A 24,447-nucleotide genomic window follows, 5' to 3' on the forward strand; every position below is an offset into this window, starting at 1 on the left:
AAATAAATTTTTATTCTTTATTGCATTTAATCAAATTCATGTATTATTATTTTAGATTACATAAGCCTTTATAACCACATAAATAATTAATTAAAACACCACTTATTATTTTTATGACCACATGACATTAACATTACAGTAGATGATGTGTGAAAAATAACACGTGATTATATTATTATATCATATCACATATTATGATATATTAGTATGCACATTAGTATCATGTGATATAAAATAACAAATGATATTTTAATTAACAATAATCAGTCAATTATCAATTATAAAGACTTATTTATTTCAAATAAGAATATAAAAATTTAATTAAACTTAATAAAAGAATAATAATTTATTTAAAATTTTTTGAATATTTTAGAGATTTTTTAGGAATTATGTCGAATAATAATAATTGCAAGTTACCATGCATACGGGGTATTCTTGAATGAGAAGAAATTTCCTTACTGGAAGAGAGACATAAGATCTGAAAACAGAGCAGCAGCGCGTGGCTTAAAGGCGCGTGAACCGCGAATTAAATAGAGAATCGGTGACTGGAGAAGGGCGGAATTGGAAAATAAAAATTTGCATGACGAACTCGGATAAAGAGGGTAAAACTGCAGGGCGCTTGGCATGAAGTTTCAACCCTTTATTTCCATCTGTTTCTTACTTATCAAACAATCCCAAAAGTGTTTTTAATAGAATAAAAAAAAACAAAAGGCTCTTTAAGTAGAGAGAAAGAGAGAGAGAGAGAGATGATGATGAGGATTTTGGAAGCAAACAGGTTTTAGATAGAGTCTGTTAATAGGAAATTTCCCTGGAAAAACACATAGAGAGATGGGTGATGGGAACAAAAATTGCTTTGCATGTTGTTTCTCAACAACAACAACAACATCATCATCATCATCAATCAAGCTTCTGTTCTTTATAGTTCCGTTGATTCTAGTATCATTCTTCGTTTTTATTTTGGTTCCTAAAAATTCAACTTGGGTTTTGATTTCTAGCCTTCCTTCTTCTTCTTCTTCTTCTGCTGCTGCTGCTGCTTCAAACGGTAGCGAGAAGGTTGGTGCAGTTGCACATGCAGAAGGAAGTGAAAAAGTATTAGATTTGCGTTCGAGGGTGGGGACGGTGGATGTTCATGGCAGCTTGGAAGAAGCGGCACTGTCAGATGAGGCTGCGCTTAATCGTCCAGCTTCACCACCACTTGCTGTTGAAGCAGTGACCCAAATTCAAGAATTAGTGAGTGATTTCTGTTTCATGCAATTTTCTTTTGTGGTATTTGTCCTTTTTTTCTTCTTCTTCTATTCTTAGGAAGATTAGATTTTGAATAAGGATATAATGCTAGTCACTTTCAACCATCTATTCTTGCCGGCCTTCTCCCTTTTTTTTATTTTTTTGAAAAACTAGTAACAAAGAACTTGAGTATAACAGTTTAGATCGATTACAAATTACAGTAAGTCATCTAAAATTTACAATTTCAATCCTTAACTAGATGCCTCAGTTCTTGAAGTCTTGTGGCATTCTAAGGTGGCTGGTCAAAGCTAGCTTTCTCTCTCAATTTTATTTTTCTTTTGAAACATGCTTGGCAGAGTCCCTTATTATTGTTTGCTATACTTTGTTTAGTATTATTGATTTGGTTTATCTAGCAAATAAAAAACAGATATGATTTTATTAATGTTTGGCCCTATGTGACTCACACGTTGAATGAATTGAACAGAATGAAACAAAGGAAGAGAGCTTAAATATCTCCATTCCCGACTCAGATAGATTAAATACATCCATGACCGGGATTCAGAACACGACAACACCCCGGAATGAATCCATTGCTCTTCCCTTGAATCAAAGTAGACAAGTGCGGACCAAATTGGATAAGCTTGAAGCAGGTCTACAAAGAGCTCGAGCCGCCATAAAAGAAGCTAAAAATGGCAGTCTGTTGCAGGACCCCGATTATGTCCCTATAGGACCTATGTATTGGGATGCCAAGGCCTTTCACAGGTACCGATCTGCTAATTAGACTCAATGGGAACGCATCATATATTTTCTTTTCTGTACCATTTTTCATTCTTATTCCAACTTGGAAATTATTTCACTAACTTTAGAAAAGAATGAAAAAGACCTTGATGTGATCAGTTTTTGCTTGGCCGTGTCAAAAGGGAATCGAGAAAAGTATAGAAATTAATAACAAAAATCAACATCAATTAGAAATTATTAAAGGGCAATCAGAAAAATGAATGGAGCCAAATTAGTTGAACTGAAATTTTATCATGAAAACGTAAACATATCTCTTTCTGTTATACTTTTCTTCTTCTTCTTTGTCTGATTAGTTATGTGTCACTGAATTAAATGTTGCAATAAGAATGATTTACTTGAGTATTGGGTCTCCATACGCAAAGACTAGGAGCCACAAGGACGCGCAGGAACCCCCAATCAAATCAAAATTACTAACAGTGTTTAGAGGCTGCGCGGGCCTAGTGCATGGACACGTCAGTTTCAGGTCCCCATGGAAGGTACAAAGTCGAGGGCAAAAGGGGGCCAGGCAGCCCCAGTCTAGTCTGAGGCAGAAAAAACATGTGAAATGGCCACTGGGGCAAGGGTGGTTGGGCCTGCTATATGGAAAATTGAGGGCGAATCCAAAATTTAGTAGGCCCAAGGCTGACAGTAGTGCGCAATATGATATGAACATGCTTCAAAATCAATTACCATATGGTGTAATTTGGACCTAGGTTCTTTGATGAGCACTTGCTGTTTTAATTCCCTTGATTTTTTTTTTTACTTCTTTTTAATTGTAGGAGCTACCTAGAGATGGAAAAACAATTCAAGATCTTTGTTTACAAAGAAGGGGAGCCTCCAGTGTTTCATGATGGTCCTTGTAAGAGCATATACTCCATGGAGGGAAATTTCATCCATAAGATGGATGTTGATAGCAACTTCCAAACCAAAGATCCCGAGAAAGCTCATGTTTTTTACCTCCCATTTAGTGTAGCAAAGATGGTCCGATTTGTTTATCTGCGTGACTCTCGTGATTTTAGTCCCATAAGAAGGACAGTCGTAGACTATGTTAATCTTATAGCAGAGAAATATCCATATTGGAATCGAAGCCTTGGAGCTGACCATTTCATGCTTGCCTGCCATGATTGGGTAAGTATTCATTACTTTTATCTTCAGAATCTTAATTGATTTAGATTTGAGCTTGAGACTTTGACTTCAATACAAGAAATCTCTAAGAACTTATATAGCTTCAATTCAAAACAGGGGCCAGAAGCTAGCTTTTCCCTTCCTTACCTACAAAAGAACTCCATTCGTGCCCTATGCAATGCAAACACTTCTGAAAAATTCAACCCTGTCAAGGATGTCTCCATTCCAGAAATCAATCTCCTAACTGGAAAATTAACTGGTTTGATTGGTGGACCATCTGCATCTCGGCGTCCAATCTTAGCCTTCTTCGCAGGAGGGGTTCATGGCCCTATAAGACCTATACTCCTTGAGCATTGGGAGGGCAAGGATGAAGATATTAGGGTACATAAATACCTTCCAAAAGGTGTCAATTACTATGAAATGATGAAAAATAGTAAATACTGCATTTGCCCGAGTGGTTATGAAGTTGCAAGCCCAAGGATAGTTGAGGCACTGTACAATGGATGCGTTCCAGTGCTCATATCAAAAAGTTATGTGCCTCCATTTAGTGATGTTTTAAGATGGAAGTCATTTTCTGTGGTGGTTTCAGTGGATGATATCCCCAAACTGAAGGAAATATTAACAAAGATATCGTCACGGCAGTATATAAGAATGCAGAGGAGAGTGTTACAGGTAAGAAGGCATTTTGCGTTCAATTCTCCTCCTAAGCGTTTTGACGTCTTTCATATGATCCTGCATTCCGTTTGGCTAAGAAGACTGAACGTTAGGATCAGTGATGATCATGGAGTCATGCCCAATTGATGAATAATATATGGACAATTCAGGAAGATTTTTTTAGTTCAAGTAATAATTAATCATGTCTAGCACATTCAAAATTGGTTGTAGAGTCGTAAATGTGTCTTTATTTGCTCTATTTCCTTTTCCAACCTTGAAGGTGTTGATATTATTAGGCATTTGGGTGAGATTTGTGCACGTCATGTAAAGTTTCATGGGTAGTTTTGCTGGATGAAATTCAGTCTCTGTAATCTGTAGCATTTTCGTAGTGATGGGCAAAGTGAGCTTTTATCCCTCATCATTTGAGACCATTATTTTGCTCAAACAATTTTCTCTGAAAATGCATCCGGGAGATTTGTCCCTTGCAGTAAGAAAATATAGTAGCATCGTATCTGATACGGTGAAAATTAAAGATGGTAACGGAGTTTCATTCTTTCCACCCAAAGAAGAAAATGAAAAATGCAGGGGATGCCTTTACAATGTAATCGACCAAAGTTATACCGATTTACATGCTTGGGAAATGGTCTCCTCAGTGCCATTCAAAGCAGTGAAATACCTTCGTGGTGCACTATATTATCCCTCCTTTTCAAAGCAGTAAAAAAAACTGATCCCGAAAGCCAAAGATTTGCTACCAGGAACTAAAATAATAAGGCAAAAAAAACACGAGGTCAAGTGGCTTGCATGGAGTTGCAACCATTTGTTTTTGGCTGTTTGTTCCTAAAATCACCACCCGTCTTTGAACTTGTGTAAATAGAAAGAGAACGGATAGAAAGGTAATGGCAGCTAAGCAATCTCTGTTTCGCATGAGATTTTGAGTTAAATCTTGAGCAGGAGAGATGGCGGGAGGGCTTAAAAATTGGTTTGCCACTACTTGTCATCATCGTCATTGAAACTAATACCGTTTGTGGTGCCATTGATTCTGGTGAAAGGTTTTGCTTCTCTTTTAGTTGTAGAAGGCTCCAGCTGGGTTTTTATTTATAGTCACTCCTTTTCAACAACTACTTTAGATGCAGTAAAGCAAACAGCTTTACAGGCGAAAGGGAAGGATGGTCCAGCTCATTTACGTTCGGAGTTATTGACGGTGAATGGTAAAAGCAGACAAGAAGCTTTGTCAAATGATCAGACTGCCATTAATAACTCTATTCCTCCACCAGTTGGTGCTGAAATAGAATGGAACAAATCAACATGCAGAGAAAACTCCAACCCCACCGCATCCATCAAAGAAAATGAATCAATTTTTTATCTTCCTTTGAAGCCAAAATGACCTAGAGTGGGCACTAATTTCGATAAGCTGGAAGCCGGTCTCCGGAGAGCTCGAGCTGCCATCAAAAGAGCTACGAATGGGAGTCGATTACAGGGTCCTGATTACAGCCCCGATGGCCCCATATATAGGAACGCCAAAGTCTTTCACACGTACCCCCATCAACCTTAGTAACTTGGCATATTTCATCTTGGAATCACCTAATGTGCATGATAATAATTCAAAAATTAAAACTAAAATCTGGATTAAGTCAACTTCTACAAACTTTAGTTCTAGTACCAGTGAAACATGGAAATCCAAGTTGTTGCTGTTAGAATAGTAGGTCTGGCAATTTCCTAACAATTGGTGAAGCATTTTGATCAGAGTAAGTACTCTAGCTCAACTACTGGGTTAATGGTTATCATCATCCAGAGAAGTAGAATACTTTCATGTCCAAACATTCTCTCCTCTTATTCAGCTGTAACCAAAACAAGAGCCACTCGTTCAGCATCAAAAGAACCCCAACTCAATCTGAAAAACGAATCCAAGGATTTGTACGTTTGTCACATTTGCCATTTGTTTGAAATGGGCAGAGTTATTATCTCCATCGACGCACATGAATTTTGCTTTGCTAAATTCGTTACTATGCCCCCATTCCCCAAGTCGCTTTATTGGGCCCCAGCTTCACCCAATGATGCCAGTAGGAGGCACTAGAAGCCGCACAAGGGACAAGGAAGTCCAACCGCGATCTGAATCCAACAAAATGTCAAAAACAGAGCAGGTCCACCGGGGGATGGCTAAACACTGAACAGGGTTAATTATAACAAAAGCAAGGTTCTCATGCACAAAACGTGCCGGAAAGACAACAAGCCAGTGCTTTTCTTCTTTGCGATTGGTCACCTACAGTATTTCGGACCTGTTTTCCAACGACAAATGTAGGCCTTGGTCTGCGGCCCAAAGTTATGCAATCAAGACAGTCCCTGGCATGAGCAGTAGTGTCTACTGGATCTGATTTTTAGGTTTGGTAATATTCGGTCTAGGAGATAGTATTATATTAATAAAGATATTATTTTTATTTAATTTAAAAATATATTAGAAAATATTTTTTAATATTTTAATAATTATTAATAACTTATGTCCGACCACGTTGAGTTCAGCTCCGACTTTGAGTTTGAAAGGTGTAAACCGCTCTCATCTATAATTCATGAGTTAAGTGATTTATATATCTAAAAAAATGAGATAAATATGAATTTATGGGAATACAATATACTATGTGTCAATGTGATATTTTATTACTATATTTCAATTTACTTTTAAAGTATGATTATTTTGGTATTTTATACAACATGATTTTTGATTTTTAGTTGATATCACATATGATCATCTTTAATCTCAATAATTTATAATTACAATTCAAAATCAAACCAAACATGGTGATTTTAAATCACCACTGATAATATTACTGTAGTAATAAAATTACCTTTTATTTAAATCGTCATGATGATTTTAAAATGCTACTTCAGTTTGAGTAGCATACTTCTATTTTGATTCATATTTGATATAAATTAATTGAAAAAGAATATTTCATATAGCATTCAATAAAATATTTGACTTTATAATTTTCCCGAACTGAATATCTTTTCTCATTAACTTTGATAACATTTTGAATTAAATAGAAGCATAAATTTTAGTACAACAATAATATTGTATCATATAGATTATTAATATATTGAGTTTAAGTATCTCATATTAAATGTGAATATAATTGTTAAAATTTATGTAAAAGTTTAAGTCAATTATTACTGATAACTTGAGTTTAAGTTTTTGAGAACTTAAAGCGACTTGGGGAATGGGGTCTTACTTTTCAAGCTTAAAAGTTGTTGGATCAGCTATGTTTGAATTAGGGTCATTATAATTGATATCAAAGCATATGCTGGTTTGTAGAAGCTTTCACATTATGCTAATGACATCTTAACCAAGGTAGAGCTAACCAATTTTTATTGAGGAGATCAAAGATAAAAAGAAATAAAAGTTAAAAAATTTAAAATTAATGTGTTGAACTTAATCATTAACAATCAAATGATTTATAATAGACACATCTAAGTATTAGGCTCATTGATTAGCGTATGATCTCCTTCTCAAAAAAAGTAGAGTTCGAATCCCGTTCTCCAAATACTTTTTATAGAAAAGTTGTGCTCGAATATTTTTGGATTCAAATTAACCAATTATTGACTCTGTACTATAAAAGCTAATAATGTCTTTCTCAATTTAAACAACTAAATTATTTACAAGAAACTCATCATTCATTTTATTCTGAATTTTTATCTTTCTAAATATAAACAACTAAAAAATTAATGCAGTCAATCTCTAATATTCTTATTTTATTTCTATTTAAACTTAAATACTAAATATAAAACTATAATTCATAACATATAAATAGTTAAATATGATATACAAGATTAATAATTTATTCTTATATAATCAGGATTGTTTGAAGACTAAATACTCAAAATAATGAAACGTAAAACGTGTAAAAAAGATATAGTCAAAATAATTTCTTCTTATATAATCATGATTAATAAAAAAATGATATATTAGTGAAATTTTAAGTAACAACTAATAATGCAATGCTAAAATTTATATTTAAAAATTACATAAAATTTTTTAATTTTTAAAAACTAAAATTATTAAAAATAAAATCCATATAACAGAAAAAAGAAACATGACAAGTAAAAAATAGAACTCACGTAGTCAAAAAGAAAAAAAAGAAAAACATGGTTGCTTGTTCGTAGAAACTTAAAGAAGAATATAAGTAAATAGAATAGAATTGAAAAAAAAATAATAATAAAATAAAAACTTTAAAAACCATTAAAAATATATATAATATATAGAAATTCTTAAAAATTTTGACAGGTATATCAAAATTTTTAAAAATTTTGAGAGGGCACGCTCCACTGCTGATCCTGACCTTATGTTGAAAAAGAGATCTAACCTTGTGAAATGGGTATTTATTGTGATTGTGATGTGTCGTTTGGACATAAAATATTTAAGTAAGTAAAATTGTGATAACCCATCTCACATTAAATGTAAATATGATTGTTAAGACTATATATATAAAGGCACTCTAAGCCATTAGTACTAATATCTTGAATTTAATTTTTTGAAGATTACGTGATTTGGATTTAAAAACTTACTACACCGTGCTGTTTAGATTCGAGTGATTACGGTAAAATTGAGATTTTTCAAAGAAAAGGCTAATTAAAGGTTTTTTTTTTGAGTAAAATACTCTCATCCCTTAAGTTTTAATCGAAATTTCAAATAGGTTTATTAGTTTTCGAAATGGATACTCTATCTAAAAAAAATCTTTTGTTGGACACATAGATCCAGTTGTTAGTTAACTGTTAGTATTTTTATTAGTTTGATGACGTGATAATATTGAAATAATAATTTTATCTTTTATTAATTTTAAAAATTACAATTATATAATTTTTAAGATAAAATACCTTGATCCCTCTAAATTTTGATCGAAATTACATAGATGTCCATTAGTTTTCGAAATAGATACTCCACCCCAAAAAATATTTTCACTAGACACATAGGTGCTGTCGTTTGTCTACTATTAATATTTCCATCAACTTGCAGATGTGGCAAAGGTAGAAAGATAATTTTACCCTTTATTAATTTTTATAATTACAATTATATAATTTTATTATTTTTCTATTGATTAAAAAAAAAAGCTCTCCATTGGGGAGCATCGATTGGGCTCCTTAAGGGAGCATCGGTGCACCCTTACCCTCATTTGGGGAGCTCTTTATTTTTTTTAAAAAATATAATAATAATTTTTAAATTTATAAAAAAATATTTTAATCTTTTTATTATTTCTGTTAACGGTGTTTGTAGTCTTGGAGCAGAGTGTCCATTTCGAAACTAATGGACCTTCGTATACTTTTGATCAAAACTTAGGGAGTTAGGGTATTTTACCTTAATTTTTATTAATTCTTTTAGAGTTTAGGGTTTCGGGTCCATCTTGTCCCTTATCGTGACACAATGAATAGTAGTTTTGCCTACCAAATCCATCATGCGTAATGATAGAATGGGTCAATAAAAACCTTGGGGTTACAACACCGGTAATTAATGCAAGGAATTGTGGAAATTAATTTATATCAACGGTTATTTGAATTTCGTAGGGAGGATCGTCTTGAACTATGTAAACATACTTATTACTACGAAACACCTATATTGGAATCCAAGCCTAGGCACTAACAATTTCATGCTTGCTTGCCATGATTGGGTAAGCTTTCCCCTACTTCACATCTGATGAGAAAAAAGAAATCTTTTGAGCTAAAAGGGCTATAAGAAATAGATTCGTGTTATGATCCTTAACTAATATTGTAACATTGATTTCTAAATCCTTTCAGTTTTGTTTCTGGGATCTGGGACTAGTTTTTACGTTCTTGATCTAGTGAAATACTCCATTCATGCTCTATGCAATGCCAACACCTCCGAAGGGTTCAATCCTAGGAAAGACATATCCATTCCAAGAATTAATTTTCGACTAAGTAAGCTAGAGGGCTTGATTGGCGGGCCATCTCCATAACAGGAGCGTCCAAATCCAATCCTGGGTTCTTTGCAGAAGGGAATCATAGTCTTGTCGGCTATCAAACCAATACTCTTTGACCCCTAAGAGAAAAAAGATCCAGCTATCAAAGTTCACCATTATCTTCCAACCAAAGTATCTCACTATGATTTAATCCTTTGCATGGTTATGAAGTTGCAAGCCCGAGAGTTGTTTAGGCCATGTACAATGGCTGCGTCCCGGTGCTGATTTCAAAAGGTTACATGCCGCAATTCAATGATGTTTTGAATTGAAAGATGTTCTCTATGACAATTTCCCTGGAAGACATTCCAAATCTGAAGAAACTCTTGATGAGTATACCAGTAAGGCAATATATAAGAATGCAAAAGAGAATAGTTCAATTTATAAGGCATTTTTAGTTGAATTCTCCAGCGAAAAGGTTTGATGTTTTCCATATGATCCTTCATTCAATTTGGCTAAGAAGATTAAACTGTAGAATACTCAGTAATGATGTTGGAGAGATTTTCGATTGATGAATCAATTGGACCATTTCGTCTTTGTGAAGAGGTATCTGCTTAGTCAATTATTAAGGAATGGGTTACATAAGTCAGGAACACTCTCTTGCCATTGGATGAAGCAGTTAAGCACGATTGCACTAGATCATTGGAGTTTGTGTTAAACATTACCTTTTTATGATGGTGATTCAAATAAGTGTTTGAAGAATGAAGAAACACAAATGAAGTGAATAAAGGTGAGTATATCGGCTTGTGAAAAGAAATGGAGAAGAAGGATCAAAACTCACTATTTAAATAGAGGCAGAAGCTCAATACGCAACGTTTTTATTTTGCTTTTAAATTTCAATTAGGAAGTAATCATTGGTTAGTTAGTTAATGTTTAACTTTACTCTTTCTTCACTAATTGTATACCTATACATATAAATACTACCTTGTAATTCCCTGATTGTTGAATGAGAGAATACCAAGACTCATTCTCATCCATGTGCGTCGTCTCTTCCCTATCCTTCATTTCTGATGCTTTTGACATGGTATCAGAGCAGAAAGAAAAAGTTTGAGTAAAGGTGCTAAATTTGGAATAGCTACTGGTGCCATGGTGATTAGCTCTATTCTGTTTGATTTATTTCTAGTAAAGGAAAATCTCTAAACCTATTTTCACCTTACATTTGTTGGGTATCGTTTACTATTTAACTTCATCATATCTTTAGTATTTGTATCATCTCTTCATTATTCCTCATTAAGCTTGAGTCATGTCTATGTTTGCTGATTCGAACCAGTGAAGGTCCTAAAGATCTCAAACCTCATCCCAAATTTCACCAATAAGAGATCCTCAATCTCCCTATTATCTTCATCAAACTAATCACCTAGGATCAGTCATTATCAATCCAAAGCTCATCATAAGTAATTATGTTGCATGGAGCAGATCATTTCTTTTGGCTCTATCCATCAGAAACAAGTTGGGTTTCATCAATGGAAACATTCCAAAACCTAAAATCACATATACACTATACCCTTCTTGGATTAGATGTAACAATCTTATAGTAGCATGGCTACTTGATTCTATTAGCCCTCCCATAGCATCAATCGTGTTTTACATGGATTCTGCAATGGAGATCTGGAACACCCTGAAACATAGCTTTTCTTAGCCAAACGATACAAGAGCATGTAATTTGTTATGCACACTTGGGAATATCAGTTAGGGAACACGTTCAGTGGACACTTACTTTGTTGAACTTAAGGGTATCTGGGAAGAGTTGAGGAACTACAGACCCCTGCCACACTGCGTATATGAGAAGTGCAACTCAAAATGCTTCAAAAAATATATAGACTAGTATCAAAAGGATATGGTCTTCAAGTTTTTGAATGGATTAAATGATTCCTTTTTAGTTATAAGGTCACAAATCATACTTATGAATCCCATACCAAAACTTGATAAGGTAATAGACTGATATTGTGGAAGGAGGCACAAAGAAATATGTTACTTCAAACTCAACTTGTGCTTGAAACCTTTGCAATGCTCAACACAGCAAACACAAAGAAGAAGTTTAAGAACAAACTGATCTGCAGTCATTGTGGCAAGAAGGGACACAACAAAGAAAAGTGTTTTAGGATCATTGGATTCCCTGAGATTTTAAATTCACTGAAGGGAAGAATAATGTAAGCAAGGAAAAGGAACTGTCAACAAAGTATCAGTAGGGAGTGATCTATCAACAGATGAAATTCATATAGAGTAGGAGGAAGGCCTTGGTGGAATAAGCACTATGTCCCAAATGTCTAACCTGCAGCATCAAGTCAACAAGTTGATGGAAATTTTGAGTGAAAATAGATTGACCAGTAGTGAAGGTAAGAACATCTTTGTAAATAACCAACAGACAAAACATTCACTAGCCAACTCAACCTTTGCAAGTATTGTCTTTGGCCATCTTTGTTTTAATACCCTAAACAATATGCCTCATGTGAATTCTCTCATGTTGAAACACAATTGTTAGATAATAGACTCAGGTGCAACATGTCATGTCTCATACTCTTTAGAAAATTTTACTTATACAAAACCAGTCACTAATTGCTTTGTACAGCTACCAAACAATAGGAGAGCTATGGTGACTCATATAGGAACTATTGAACTCAGCCCATTATTAACCTTGAATGATGTATTTTGTGTACCAAGCTTCAAATTTAACCTTGTATCTATTGGTCAACTCACTAGCATCAAATCAACTTGTGTTCTATTCACTAACATGTATTGTATTGTCCAAGACATTCCCTCATGGACTGTGATTAGGGTAGCTAAAGCCTCTTCAGGACTACATTTGATGGAAGATAGAAAAGAATAGCAAGACTTGTCTAGCTACTGTTTTGATAAAGTTGTCAAGTTTCCTTTTACTTCACCAGTTAGAGCTTGCAATGCAAGGCATAGGACTTTTGATTTATGGCATTTCAGACTTGGACATGCTCCTTTGGAAAGGATTAGTGTAATAAATCAACAATTTCCAAGTATTAGATGCTCAAATGATCTCATTTGTGAAATCTACCCTTTCGCAAAACAAAAAAAGTTACCTTTTCCAATTCCTGTTCAAAATACAAAAAAATGTTTTTGAGTTAACTCATATTGACATTTGGAGACCCTATGAGGTACCTACTTTGTTCAATCAGAGATATTTTCTTACCATTGTAGACAATTATAGTCGTTTTACATGGATTTTTCTCATGAAAAGTAAAACAGATGTTTCTAGCATAATACATGTATTCAATGCTTTTGTTCAAAGACAATTTGATCTAAAAATCAAATGCATAAGAACTGATAATGGTCAAGAGTTTAGGCTCACAAATTTTTTTGCTAAGTTAGGGATAATCCATCAATTGTCTTGTGTAAAGGATCATCAACAAAATGGGACTATTGAAAGAAAACATCAGCACATACTGATGGTAGCAAAAAGTCTGATGTTTCATTCAGAAGTTCCAATCAGCTTCTGGAGGGATGCAGTCCTAACTGTAATACATGTGATCAACAGAGTGCCCACCAAAATCCTCAAAAATAGATCACTTTATGAGCTGCTCTATAAAAGACCACCTTCCTATGCACATTTTAAGGTCTTTGGATGCCTTTGTTTTGTATCTACCTTGACTCGAAACAAAAAGAAACTAGATGAAATGGCCAGTAAATGTATATTCTTAGGATACCCAAACAATGTTAAAGGGTTCAAAGTATATGATCTGAATGCACAAAGGGTCCTGATTTCAAGAAATGTGGTTTTTCATGAAGAGATTTTTCCTTTCCAAACTTTGCAGCATAATGTACCAAAACATGTATTTCATCAAACACCTCAAACACATAGTAGATACTTTGACCTTTTTTAACAAAATTCACAGATTTTTCAACATCAAAACCCTCCACCAGTTGAATTACACTTACCTGAATGTAATTGTCACGACCCGAAACTACCATTGGATCCATGACAACCGTCGCGACGTCCCGATAAGCATTCATTACTCCGAATGCCGATCGGAACCCCGCAAGGCTTAGCATCAACTTTCGCATCTCCCCGGTAAGCAACAGTTATTAAATCTCACATTTCAAGAAATCATAAGTTATTTTCAAAGCAAAACAACAAAATATTATTTTCTGGCTCATAAGGGCATTTTCGTCATTTTTCTTCAAAAATACCAAAATCCGCCAAAAACATGGTGTGTAGGTGAAAAACACATGTTTTGTAATTAAAAGTAAATTTTGTTGTCTAAAGTAATTATTTGAAATGAAATTATAATTGTTTGAATAAAATAATAATATTTAATAAAATATTCTATTTTCTATAAAAAAAATAATATTTATAGAGAAATCCGTAATTTAATTTATGTAGTGTAAAAGCTAAATATATTCATACGTACTTTAAAGCAAATAACTGAAGTATAAAATTTTTTTTACAGTAACATGTGAGCCTCCAACTAACCAATAAGGTGCGAGTCTGTGAACCTACAATTTTGTTGATGCAAGGCTAACTAAAGTCCTTGATGCAATCGGCTATCTACCAGCTATCTTGAGCCTAAAATTTAGAGAGTTGAGAGTGGTGAGATTATAAAATCTCAGTGAGTAAACAATTACCATCAAAAGCATCTAAAGCCGAGTAGATTGAGACAATATAAAAACGTTATATTTTAATAATGTTCATAACACAAATTTCGTTTCAATCTATACCAAACAATTTCTTTTCATCAAAATTTCTCGGCTTATGAATTTCTTAAACTTGGCCCATGCCAAAATCATTCTCGCGAGTACCTTTGTCAAGGTATCCCACTAAGACCGCCAAGGCTGTTCAATGACCCATACCCATAAAACATGTTTTCACATCTGACACACAGTCGTTTCTTGGCGTTGGCTGAGTCTCACTCTCACGTGGTGGCCCGAATGTGAGGTGCACTCAAATCATACCTCAGGAGATACTTCACCCAATATCTCCCCCCGGAGGTAAGTATATAATTGGGTTACCGTGCCCCTCTCATAGGCAGTCCACGGAAACCCCCACCACTGTAGTGACCGTTTAATATACCACCAGACCCATAAAATTTCTAGTAGCATAATATGACAATTAAAATTAATTCAGTCTACCGAGACCAATCCAAAGTTGTTCACATATTTCATGCCAACCCGAAAAATTTAGTCATCATGCTACCATAATGTCATAAGCCATAATTTCAATAACATATAAAATCATAAATTTCAACACAGTCTCCATATACTCAATTTTCCCAAAACAATATTTGATTTCAAAATCAGTATAAAATAAATCTCATTTTTATTAAAAAAAACATTTTAATTGGAAAACATAATATTTTCTAATTTAAACTCACTATTTAATAAAAGCATCAAACAAATATAATTACTCTAGATATTTAAGACAATAAATTGTCCACTCACAGTTCTAGGAGTCGATATACTCCTAACCCCAGTCTTCAAGCACAATCTCTGTACTTTTACCAGTGTAATTTGCTCACCACCTATCCACAATGTACAATACATAATTCACCACATTAATGCTTGACCATTATAAAATCAATTCAGGCTCGGTGTATTACTAACGCGTCCAATTTAATCCCAAATTAATTTTTTTCAGTTTCTATACCTCAATTGCACCCAAATTGACTTAATGTTCCTCAGTGTGGTGCAAATTATCAGTCTCGATAGCAAATTACGAAAATATCCCTAGTGGGTAAAAATTCGTATTTTTGCTCCGAAAATTCTCATTATTTTTCTAGGCTCATAATTCATCATTATTCATCATAATCCTCAAATAAACATCAAGATCAGCAGCCAATATTCCCCTAGAAAATTCAGCCAACAATGGTAATGGAGGAAAATGAATTCTTTTCTTGTTGTTTTGTTTCTAAATATGCTAAACTAACTTAAAACACTAACATAACTTAAAATCAAATTAATCTAACTTCATTCTCTCTCCATACCCATTTGGGCAGCCATGAATTCACCATGAAAACATGAAATCTAACCATGAAAAATAAGGAGAAAAACATGGGAAAGGTAGATCACAAGTCAAAATCAAGAAATTTTACCTTTTGTCACTTGTTTCCTTGAATTTTCACCAATTTTCCCTTGAATTTCTCCACATAGGTTTTTGTTTTTCTTTTCCCCTTTGTTTTCTTGCTATGGCCAGCCAAAATGAAGAGAAATTGGTGGTGTGGGCTGATTTTTATAGTTAAATAATATAATAATTTAAACTTGCCACATGTCACTACATTATTGGTCTATTTTTTAAAATTCTTATCTTTTAAGCTTTAAATCTCCACCACACATTATTCCTTCAAACATCCATAACTTAGATAAAATTCTCAGACTTATCCAAAGTCTTGGTGAAGTTATTTTTGAAATTTACACTTTTACCCCTTTAAAAGTCAAAAATTATATTTTTACCCCAAAAACTGAAAAATTACCCATAGACATATTTTTCATCCCTTATACTCATACCATTCTCCAACTTGTCAAATGTGATCTAAATTCTCTCAAAATCTCAAATTTTGTCCGCGATTGGAAAAATTATGATTTTACCCCTACACTCCAGAAATCACCGGAATTAAACTTTTTCACTTTTAAACCTCAAATCATACTCCAATAAGTTAAATGGACCAAAAAAATCTTTCTAAAAATTTCCATTTTATCTCCAAGTGGCAAATGATCATTTTACCCCTAGATAGTGAAAATTTCGGTTTGACTCCAAATTGATCATCGAACTCCAAATCACTATTTTAAGTCATCCCTGGACCATGAAACTCTTAATTTCACCTTAAAATTTCTATTTGAACTAGTTCGAGGCTTAATCAACTTAATGATACCATTAGGGGTAATATCGTCTTTTAACGATTTCTCGAACTTTCTAAATATGCAAACATTCTATTGAGCATGTAAATGATGTCGTAATTATTTTATAGAACAGAGTTTGACAGTAATTCACCCAATGACCAACCTTCAATATCATCTGTGAATGATTTGGACCAAAATACCCTTGATAAGGTCAATGATTCTGTTAGTACTTCTGCAACTGGCAGCACTAATGAACCTGAAGCAATCATAACCAATGACACACAAACAAAAGTTAGAAGAAGCTTCAAACCAAAGTATATCCCAAAGTACCTTGAAGCCTACCAACTAGACTTACCTTTTCAAACCAACAATATTACTGCACATCTAATCACTAAACACCTATCTTGCCACCCATTATCACCTGCTAATGAGTCATTCATCACTTCTCTATCAGCAATTTCTGAACCAAATTCTTACCAACAAGCAATCAAGCATTCTCACTGGAAAAATGCCATGACTGTTGAATTGAAGGCATTGGAAGATAATGGTACATGGAGCATTGTTCCATTACCTTCCAACTGTAATGTAATAGGTTGCAAATGGGTATACAAGGTAAAACTGAATGCTGATGGCAATGTAGAGAGATACAAAGCACGTTTGGTTGTAAAAGGATATAATCAGATTAAAGGTTTTGACCACCAAGACACTTTCAACCCAGTGGGCCAGAGAAACAATAGTAAGAGTATTTTTTGTGTTAGCAGCTGCACACAACTGGCATTTATCACAACTTGATGTGAATAATGCCTTCTTGAATGATGAACTAGTAGAGGATGTATATATGGAGCTGCCATAGGGATATGTAATCAAGGGGGAGTGTCCTAGTCATTCAAGGCTAGTTTGTAAGCTACACAAGTCTCTCTATGGGCTCAAGCAAGCATCAAGAGCCTGGAATTCCAAGCTCACTACATCACTTCAAAAATTTGGTTTCAAACAAACAAATTCAAATTACTCACTATTCACTATGAAAACATACAATGGAGATTTTATAGCTCTCTTAGTGTATGTTGATGATATACTAATTGCAAGCAATTCTGTCCAAGCAGAGTCTGATGTCAAAGAATTTCTGAAGTCAGAATTCAAACTCAAGGACCTTGGTAAAGTAAAATACTTTTTAGGACTCGAGATTACCAGATCACTAGAAGGCATATCAATATGCCAAAGAAAATATGCTTTAGACCTTATGGAAGAACAAGGATTACTTGGAACTAAGCCTGTGAGTACACCAATCGACTATAATCACAAATTGGAAAAATTCAATGATGAAGACAAGTTGACAAATCCAACAAGCTACAAACAACTAGTTAGAAAATTGCTATACCTGACATTTAACAGACCTAACATCTCATATGCAGTGCAGGTACTCTCACAGTTCACGGAGAAGCCTGGCATTCATCACCTTGCAGCAGCTCACAGGGTCCTGAAGTACATCAAAAAGGCACCAGGTCAGGGAATATTAATGAAGTCAAAAATGCAATTTAAGAATATTTGGATACTCAGACAGCGATTGGGCAGGATGCCTTGACACTAGAAAATCAGTCACAGGCTACTGCATCTTCGTTGGTGATTCCTTGGTGAGTTGGAAATCAAAGAAATAGTCTGTAATGGCAAGAAATTCAGCAAAGGCAGAATGCAGATCAATGGCTGCAACTTGTTGTGAAATCATATGGCTAAGGTCTTTAATGGCTGATTTTGGGATTAATCATTCTGAAACTGTGAACCTATACTCAGACAGTCAATCAGCGATACAAATCAGCAAAAATCATGTACTTCATGAGAAGACAAAACATATAGAAATGGACTGCCATTTCATTAGAGATAAGGTATTAGCTAGATTGATTAACCCCTTGCATATTTCAACACAGTCACAGTTGTCAGACATCTTCACCAAAGCACTTCAACCGAGACAATTCTATAATCTATTGAACAAGATGAATGTTCATGACATTCACAATTCATCTTGAGGGGGAGTGTTAGACATTACCCTTATGCTAGTGATTCAAATAAATGTTGGAAGAATGAAGAAACACAAATGAAGTGAAGAAAGGTGAGTATATCAGCTTGTGAAAAGAAAGGGAGAAGAAGGATAAAAAATCACCATTTAAATAAAGGCAGAAGCTCAATACGCAGTGTTTTTATTTTGCTTTTAAATTTCAGTTAGGAAGTAATCATTGGTTAGTTAGTTAGTGTTTAGTTTTACTTTTTCTTCACTAATTGTATACATGTACATATAAATACTACCATGTAATACCCTGATTCCTGAATGAGAGAATACCAAGACACATACTCATCCATGTGCGCCGTCTCTTCCCTATCCTCCATTTCTGATGCTTATGACAGTTTGAGCTTTCTAATTATATGCTGTATTTTTGTGGTCAAGATGTGAAGGTGCATATGTAATTTCTCATTCACGGTTACAAAGATATTTTGGCTTGGAATCAAGCCTGTTTTAGCCAGTTTATTTTAGCCAATTACTTCTTGTTTTGGGACTGCCCAGCTTTCCCTGATTCTTTAGAAAATGAATAAGAATTCAATTATCACCCCCCCACCAAATTAATTGATGCAAGAACACCTTTGCTGCTTTTATTTCTGCATTACCATTTTAAATAATTCTTGTTGATTATAGATAGCGATTATAAGAATAAACTAATATAGTTATAAGGTTTATCTCATGTAGAGGTAAGAAATTTAATTTTGTTGAATCACTTTCATTAAAAGATAATTTACATTTTTTAGAATTCTTTATTCAATAGATTTCTAAATGTAACCCTATAAAACATTATTATTGTTTAATAAAAAAATTGCAAGTATTTATGTGCAACCAAGAAGCAAATACTACTAGCTAGAAACAAATGAAACAGAGTACTGGAATAAAAGGAATAAAAGATAAGAATTAACAGCCACAATTTTGAGAGTCTGAAGATGACCTTGATGGTGCACTACTATATAAAAACCATCAATTTCAAAGCAGTAAAATGAGTATATGAACTGGAAAATTGGCTAATAGGAAAGCAGATAAATAATGAAGCAGGGAAAACAGGGTTGCCCTGCTTGGAGGTGCAACCATTTTGTTTTCGTCCGTTTCCTAAAAACCCAACTCATTTTGTGTGTTGGTTGCAAACATGCCTCCATTATTTCACATAAAGATTCTGAGATAACTCCTTGAGAAGGAGAGATGGGTGAAGGATTCAAGAATTGGTTTGCCAAAACTTCATTATCATTGAAGGTCATTCTGTTTGCAGTGCTTTCGATTCTGGTGTCAGGTTCTGCTTCCCTTTTTGTTCAAAGACGCTCCAACTGGGCTTTAATTTATGCCGTCCCTACTTCATCTTCTTCAAACACTAATTTAGCTGCAGTACAGAGGCCAAGTTTACATGCAAAAGAAAGTGATAGTCCAGTAGATTTGCATTCAGAGGTGGTAGTGTCGGTGGATGATCACAGCAGGAAAGAAGCTTTGTCAGATGAGGCTGCCCTTAGCAAGTCTGTTTCTCCAACAATTGATGCTCAGTCCTTGCAAGTTCAGCAGTTTGTAAGAGCTCTTTTTCTCTCTCATGGACAGTTTCTTACATTCTATGGCGCTTATGTTTTTATCAATTGCTTTAGTATGATGGCTTAGAAGTTAGAACCACATCTCTTTAATTTGCTGTCATTTACCACATTTTTAGCTTAATTTTGTTGATTCTCATAAGCACTTAAGGATTTAGGTCCATGACTTCGTGTATTTTCCCTTTGCTTTATTTGAAGTTAGTGATCTCTTTGTTCCTCGTTGATTGAGTTTGTTCTGCCAAATCAGAAAAAATAATGCCAATCAAAAATCATATACTTGATTTTAAATTTCTCTGATTCATCATGAAATCTTTATTAAATTTTTACATTCTGATAACTCAAACTCCTATTACTCTATTAGGCATCATTGATGCAATAGGTATTTAATCATCTAGTTTAAAAGGATAATTACTGATAACCATCATTGTCCACTCCCTATTATTATCTACAAAGTCATTAATTCTTACACAAATAGGGTGCCATTATTAATATTTTAACATTCTTTTTTTTATTGGAAAAAGTTTAAAAATAACGAAGTTAAATGGCTTAATCATTAAACTATATGAACATCGAGAAAGAAAAAAAGTTGACAACATATCCTTTATTCATCCTTACTTCATTATTCCTTGGGCATGCAAATCATATGAGTAACACTTGCCCTTAAGTAATTAGTGTAAGAAATTTTAGACGAATTGTGAGTAGGATTTGGATTTTTTCAATATTTCACTTGATGTCAATGCAATGCTTCCCTCCTAAATTATATGGTTTGCTTAGTGACTTTAATTATGATTAATTCAATAGAACGGCAGAAATGAAGACAACCCAAACATGTCAATAAGCGAAAACTTCAGCTCCACCACACCCCTCAAAGAAAATGAATCGATTGATCCTCCTTTGAAGCACAGAAGACGAAGAGTCTACACTAAATTGGATAGGCTGGAAGATGGTCTACGGAAAGCTCGAGCTGCCATTAAAAAAGCTATGAACGGGAGTCAATTACAGGATCCTGATTACATCCCCAATGGCCCCATTTACAGGAATGCCAAATTCTTTCACAGGTATCCCATCATCTTGAGTAGGTTATTAGCATATTTCATATTCTCCTTCTCTTTTGCTCAAGAATTATATATATATACATATACATATATATATATATATATATTTACATCATTTTTCGAGTCAATCCCTTTATTATTAAGTTAAAATACAAATTTCTGTTTTACTCCCAAATGAAACTTGAAAATCAGTAGTTTGTTTGTTGTAAGAGAGTTTTAGGGGTGATTGTCAATCATCGATATGCATCTTCTGTAAAAGTAGAAATAATTCATTTCCAAACATTTTCGAAGTTAGCAATGTTAAGAGCCACTCATTTAGTATCAAACATCCTCAACTTAATCTCCATCCAAGCTTAACTCGGCTTGTCGATCACAAGGCTGCGATAGGGGAGTTATTATCTCCACGCACATGAATTTTGCATCGTCGGAGTGATGCTAAATTTGTTTGCATGCTTCAAGTCGCGTTATTGGACCACCCCGTCAAGCTAATGGAAGGCACTACAATCTGTAGAAAAGACAAGCGACTCCAACTGCAATGGGAATCCAATAGAAACAACAAGCCCTGTTGAGGCAAACATGGCCTACGAAGGTTCTGCATTTCCCAATACCTTAGTCTTGTCTTATGTCAGAATGCCCTGCATTTGGACACTCGTGAAAATACAGGGTGGACCTGTAAGTGTTTCCTCACCCCAAATCTAGGCCCTGTCTTGTAGCCCAAAAGTCGTGCAATCAAGGCAGCCTGTGGGTTTGGTGGTGGATATTAAGAGTCGCCCAGTTCAAGCCTATGAGCTGAGGGTGGCCTTGTTAATTGCAGCCCATGTCTATTGTTAAAAAATAATATATTTCATAAAATTTAAATATTTTACATTGTCAAAATATATAAAAAGTGAATGTCTTATATTGAGAAACCAACAATGAGCTTGTTGCAATCAAGAAAAATAGAGTGAGCTCGCGTGCACACAAGATTGGGGCAAACAGTTAAAACTTCATATGCCCAAGTGACTTTTTATACTTTAACTTTATTTTTTTAAAACTTTTTCAGCCTTTGATTAAATCAAAGTCCAACTCTACCAAGTTTCTGTCTCTTTTCTTCTCTTAAGCTTTCTCTGTTGGGTTTTCTTCTTTTTTCCTTTATGCTGTTCCTGTCATTTGTTAATAATTTGTGCAAACTATAAGGAAGGGTCTGTTGAATAATAGAAGACAACCGCTACAGTCCTTTTGCACCAACTTTTAACTCTGAAAAGGGCAAAAATTATTCTTAAGGACAGTGATACCACGCCTCAGACCAATTACTGCTTTTGCTAGTTTTATATTCCTTTGTTTCTAATATTTTTCTAACATCTACCTCACCTCCTCTCCATTTCCTAATTATCCAATTTCCTAGCTAAATTCATAGCATTAAGAAAAAAAAAATCTTAGCAACACTTGCACTTGGAGCAATAACTAAACCAGACTTGATTTTGCAGTTTAGATGCAAAGGATAGAGTAATTTCGTAGTTCGTCATTCCCACTAGAATAAAATTAAGTAAGCAAATGTTTCAATTTTTCACTATATCTTTATGGAGGAAATAAGGTCAGTGTTTGCCTTTTGTTTCCAGGTAAGTAAACAACCTCAATACTATTTTGTGTACTTGAGAACTTTTCATGGTTTTTACTATATTGTAGTGCTTCCTACTCTAATTCCAGGACTTTCTGCTTCTTGTTTGCAATGACAGGAGCTACCTGGAAATGGAAAAAAAGTTCAAGATATATGTTTACAAAGAAGGGGAGCTTCCACTATTTCATGACGGTCCGTGCAGGCTGTTGTACACTATGGAAGGACAGTTTATCAATAAGATGGAGGTTAATAAAAAGTTCCGAACCTACAATCCTGAGAAAGCCCATGTCTTTTACCTTCCTTACAGCGTAACAAGGATGGTCCAATATAATTGGGTGCGGGGTACGCCTATGAAACGCTTAGGGGGGATCGTCTTAGACTATGTAAACGTTATTGCAGGGAAATATCCCTTCTGGAATCGAAGCCTTGGCGCTGACCATTTCATGCTTTCTTGCCATGACTGGGTAATTAGCTTTTTCGGCTTTACAGTAGAGAACAGAACTGTGATGCTAAAATAATGTTCCATTAATTTCTGACTACTTACAGTTTTGTTTCAGGGGCCTGCAACTAGTTTTTACGTTCCTGATCTAGTGAAAAACTCCATCCGTGCTCTGTGCAATGCAAACACCTCCGAAAGGTTCAACCCCATGAAGGACGTATCCATTCCTGAAATTAGTCTTAAAAGCAGTAGGCTAGAGGGCTTGATTGGCGGGCCGTCTCCGTCACAGCGTACAATCCTGGCATTTTTTGCAGGGGGGAATCACGGTTTTGTAAGACCAATACTGTTTAGGCATTGGGAGAAAAAGGATCCGGCTATTAGAGTTCACAATTACCTTCCAAAACGAGTACCTTACTATGACCTAATGAGGCAGAGTAAGTATTGCCTTTGCCCCAGTGGTTATGAAGTTGCGAGTCCGAGAGTTGTTGAGGCCTTGTACAATGGCTGTGTTCCAGTGCTGATTTCGAAAAGTTACGTGCCGCCGTTTAGTGATGTCTTGAATTGGAAGATGTTCTCTGTGATGGTTTCCCTGGAAGATATTCCAAATCTGAAGAAAATATTGATGAGTATACCAGAAAGGCAGTTTATAACAATGCAGAAGAGAGTTGTCCAAGTGAGAAGGCATTTCGAGTTGCATGTGACTCCCAAGAGGTTCGATGTATTCCATATGATCCTTCACTCTATTTGGCTTAGAAGATTGAATGTCAAAGTCAGTAATGAACCTGGAAATATTTTGGATTGATGAATTAATAGACTACTCCATCTCTGTAAAAAAAATAAGTTTCCACCCAGCCGGTGCGTAACGGAATACATAATTTAAAGAAAATTGTTTTGCAATTTGATGATGTAGTTAAGCTAACTTGTAATTGCAAACAAATCTTTTTTTTTTGTGATAAATGGTATTTTTATTAATCCAGGGATAGCTAGCAGGGAAAGCTCAGCTACATCATAACTATTCAGCTATTTTATACATTACAAATGAAACAATCAAAGGTTAACAGTACAAATATCAGAAAATTCAAGAACTTTTGCTCCAGGAAGAGATCAGCAAGAGAATTATTAGTCTTTGCTGGGATGGGTTTTGGAGTATTTTGATCACAGAGAATTATTATATTTTGTTAAATCCAGTGAGGGTTGGTACGTAGTAACTTTATT

At 34.6% G+C, this 24,447-nt stretch overlaps 2 protein-coding genes and 2 pseudogenes across 2 annotated transcripts; all 4 read left to right on the forward strand.

The window, feature by feature from the left end:
- Positions 1 to 619: 619 nt before the first annotated feature.
- LOC18598119 (putative glycosyltransferase At5g03795) lies at positions 620 to 4,198 on the forward strand. The gene is made up of 4 exons (XM_007027500.3): positions 620 to 1,230; positions 1,709 to 1,986; positions 2,781 to 3,129; positions 3,244 to 4,198. The coding sequence occupies exons 1-4, from the start codon at positions 829 to 831 to the stop codon at positions 3,925 to 3,927; spliced, it is 1,713 nt and encodes a 570-aa protein (XP_007027562.3). The 5' UTR covers positions 620 to 828; the 3' UTR covers positions 3,928 to 4,198.
- A 538-nt stretch (positions 4,199 to 4,736) lies between these two features.
- LOC148762368 (putative glycosyltransferase At5g03795) lies at positions 4,737 to 5,399 on the forward strand (annotated as a pseudogene).
- A 3,826-nt stretch (positions 5,400 to 9,225) lies between these two features.
- Positions 9,226 to 10,249, forward strand: LOC108661909 (putative glycosyltransferase At5g03795 pseudogene; annotated as a pseudogene).
- Positions 10,250 to 19,569: 9,320 nt separating this feature from the next.
- On the forward strand, positions 19,570 to 24,204 carry LOC18598122 (putative glycosyltransferase At5g03795). Its single transcript, XM_018122399.2, has 4 exons — positions 19,570 to 20,124; positions 20,943 to 21,199; positions 22,912 to 23,257; positions 23,351 to 24,204. Exons 1-4 carry the CDS (start codon positions 19,771 to 19,773, stop codon positions 24,032 to 24,034), a joined length of 1,641 nt encoding a protein of 546 aa, XP_017977888.2. The 5' UTR covers positions 19,570 to 19,770; the 3' UTR covers positions 24,035 to 24,204.
- The last annotated feature ends 243 nt before the right edge of the window (positions 24,205 to 24,447 follow it).

The sequence above is a fragment of the Theobroma cacao genome, chromosome 5 (genome assembly GCF_053813885.1).
Source record: "Theobroma cacao isolate CCN51 chromosome 5, ASM5381388v1, whole genome shotgun sequence".
In the NCBI taxonomy this organism is placed as follows: domain Eukaryota; kingdom Viridiplantae; phylum Streptophyta; class Magnoliopsida; order Malvales; family Malvaceae; genus Theobroma; species Theobroma cacao.

What these genes read in the sequence shown, in the direction of transcription:
- LOC18598122 (XM_018122399.2), top strand. Translation starts at nt 19,771, where the DNA reads ATGGGTGAAGGATTCAAGAATTGGTTTGCCAAAACTTCATTATCATTG. An exon ending in AATGCCAAATTCTTTCACAG is followed by an intron (nt 21,200 to 22,911) that starts GTATCCCATCAT and finishes TTGCAATGACAG; the next exon opens with GAGCTACCTGGAAATGGAAA. An exon ending in TGCTTTCTTGCCATGACTGG is followed by an intron (nt 23,258 to 23,350) that starts GTAATTAGCTTT and finishes GTTTTGTTTCAG; the next exon opens with GGGCCTGCAACTAGTTTTTA.
- LOC18598119 (XM_007027500.3), top strand. Translation starts at nt 829, where the DNA reads ATGGGTGATGGGAACAAAAATTGCTTTGCATGTTGTTTCTCAACAACA. An exon ending in GATGCCAAGGCCTTTCACAG is followed by an intron (nt 1,987 to 2,780) that starts GTACCGATCTGC and finishes TTTTAATTGTAG; the next exon opens with GAGCTACCTAGAGATGGAAA. An exon ending in TGCTTGCCTGCCATGATTGG is followed by an intron (nt 3,130 to 3,243) that starts GTAAGTATTCAT and finishes AATTCAAAACAG; the next exon opens with GGGCCAGAAGCTAGCTTTTC.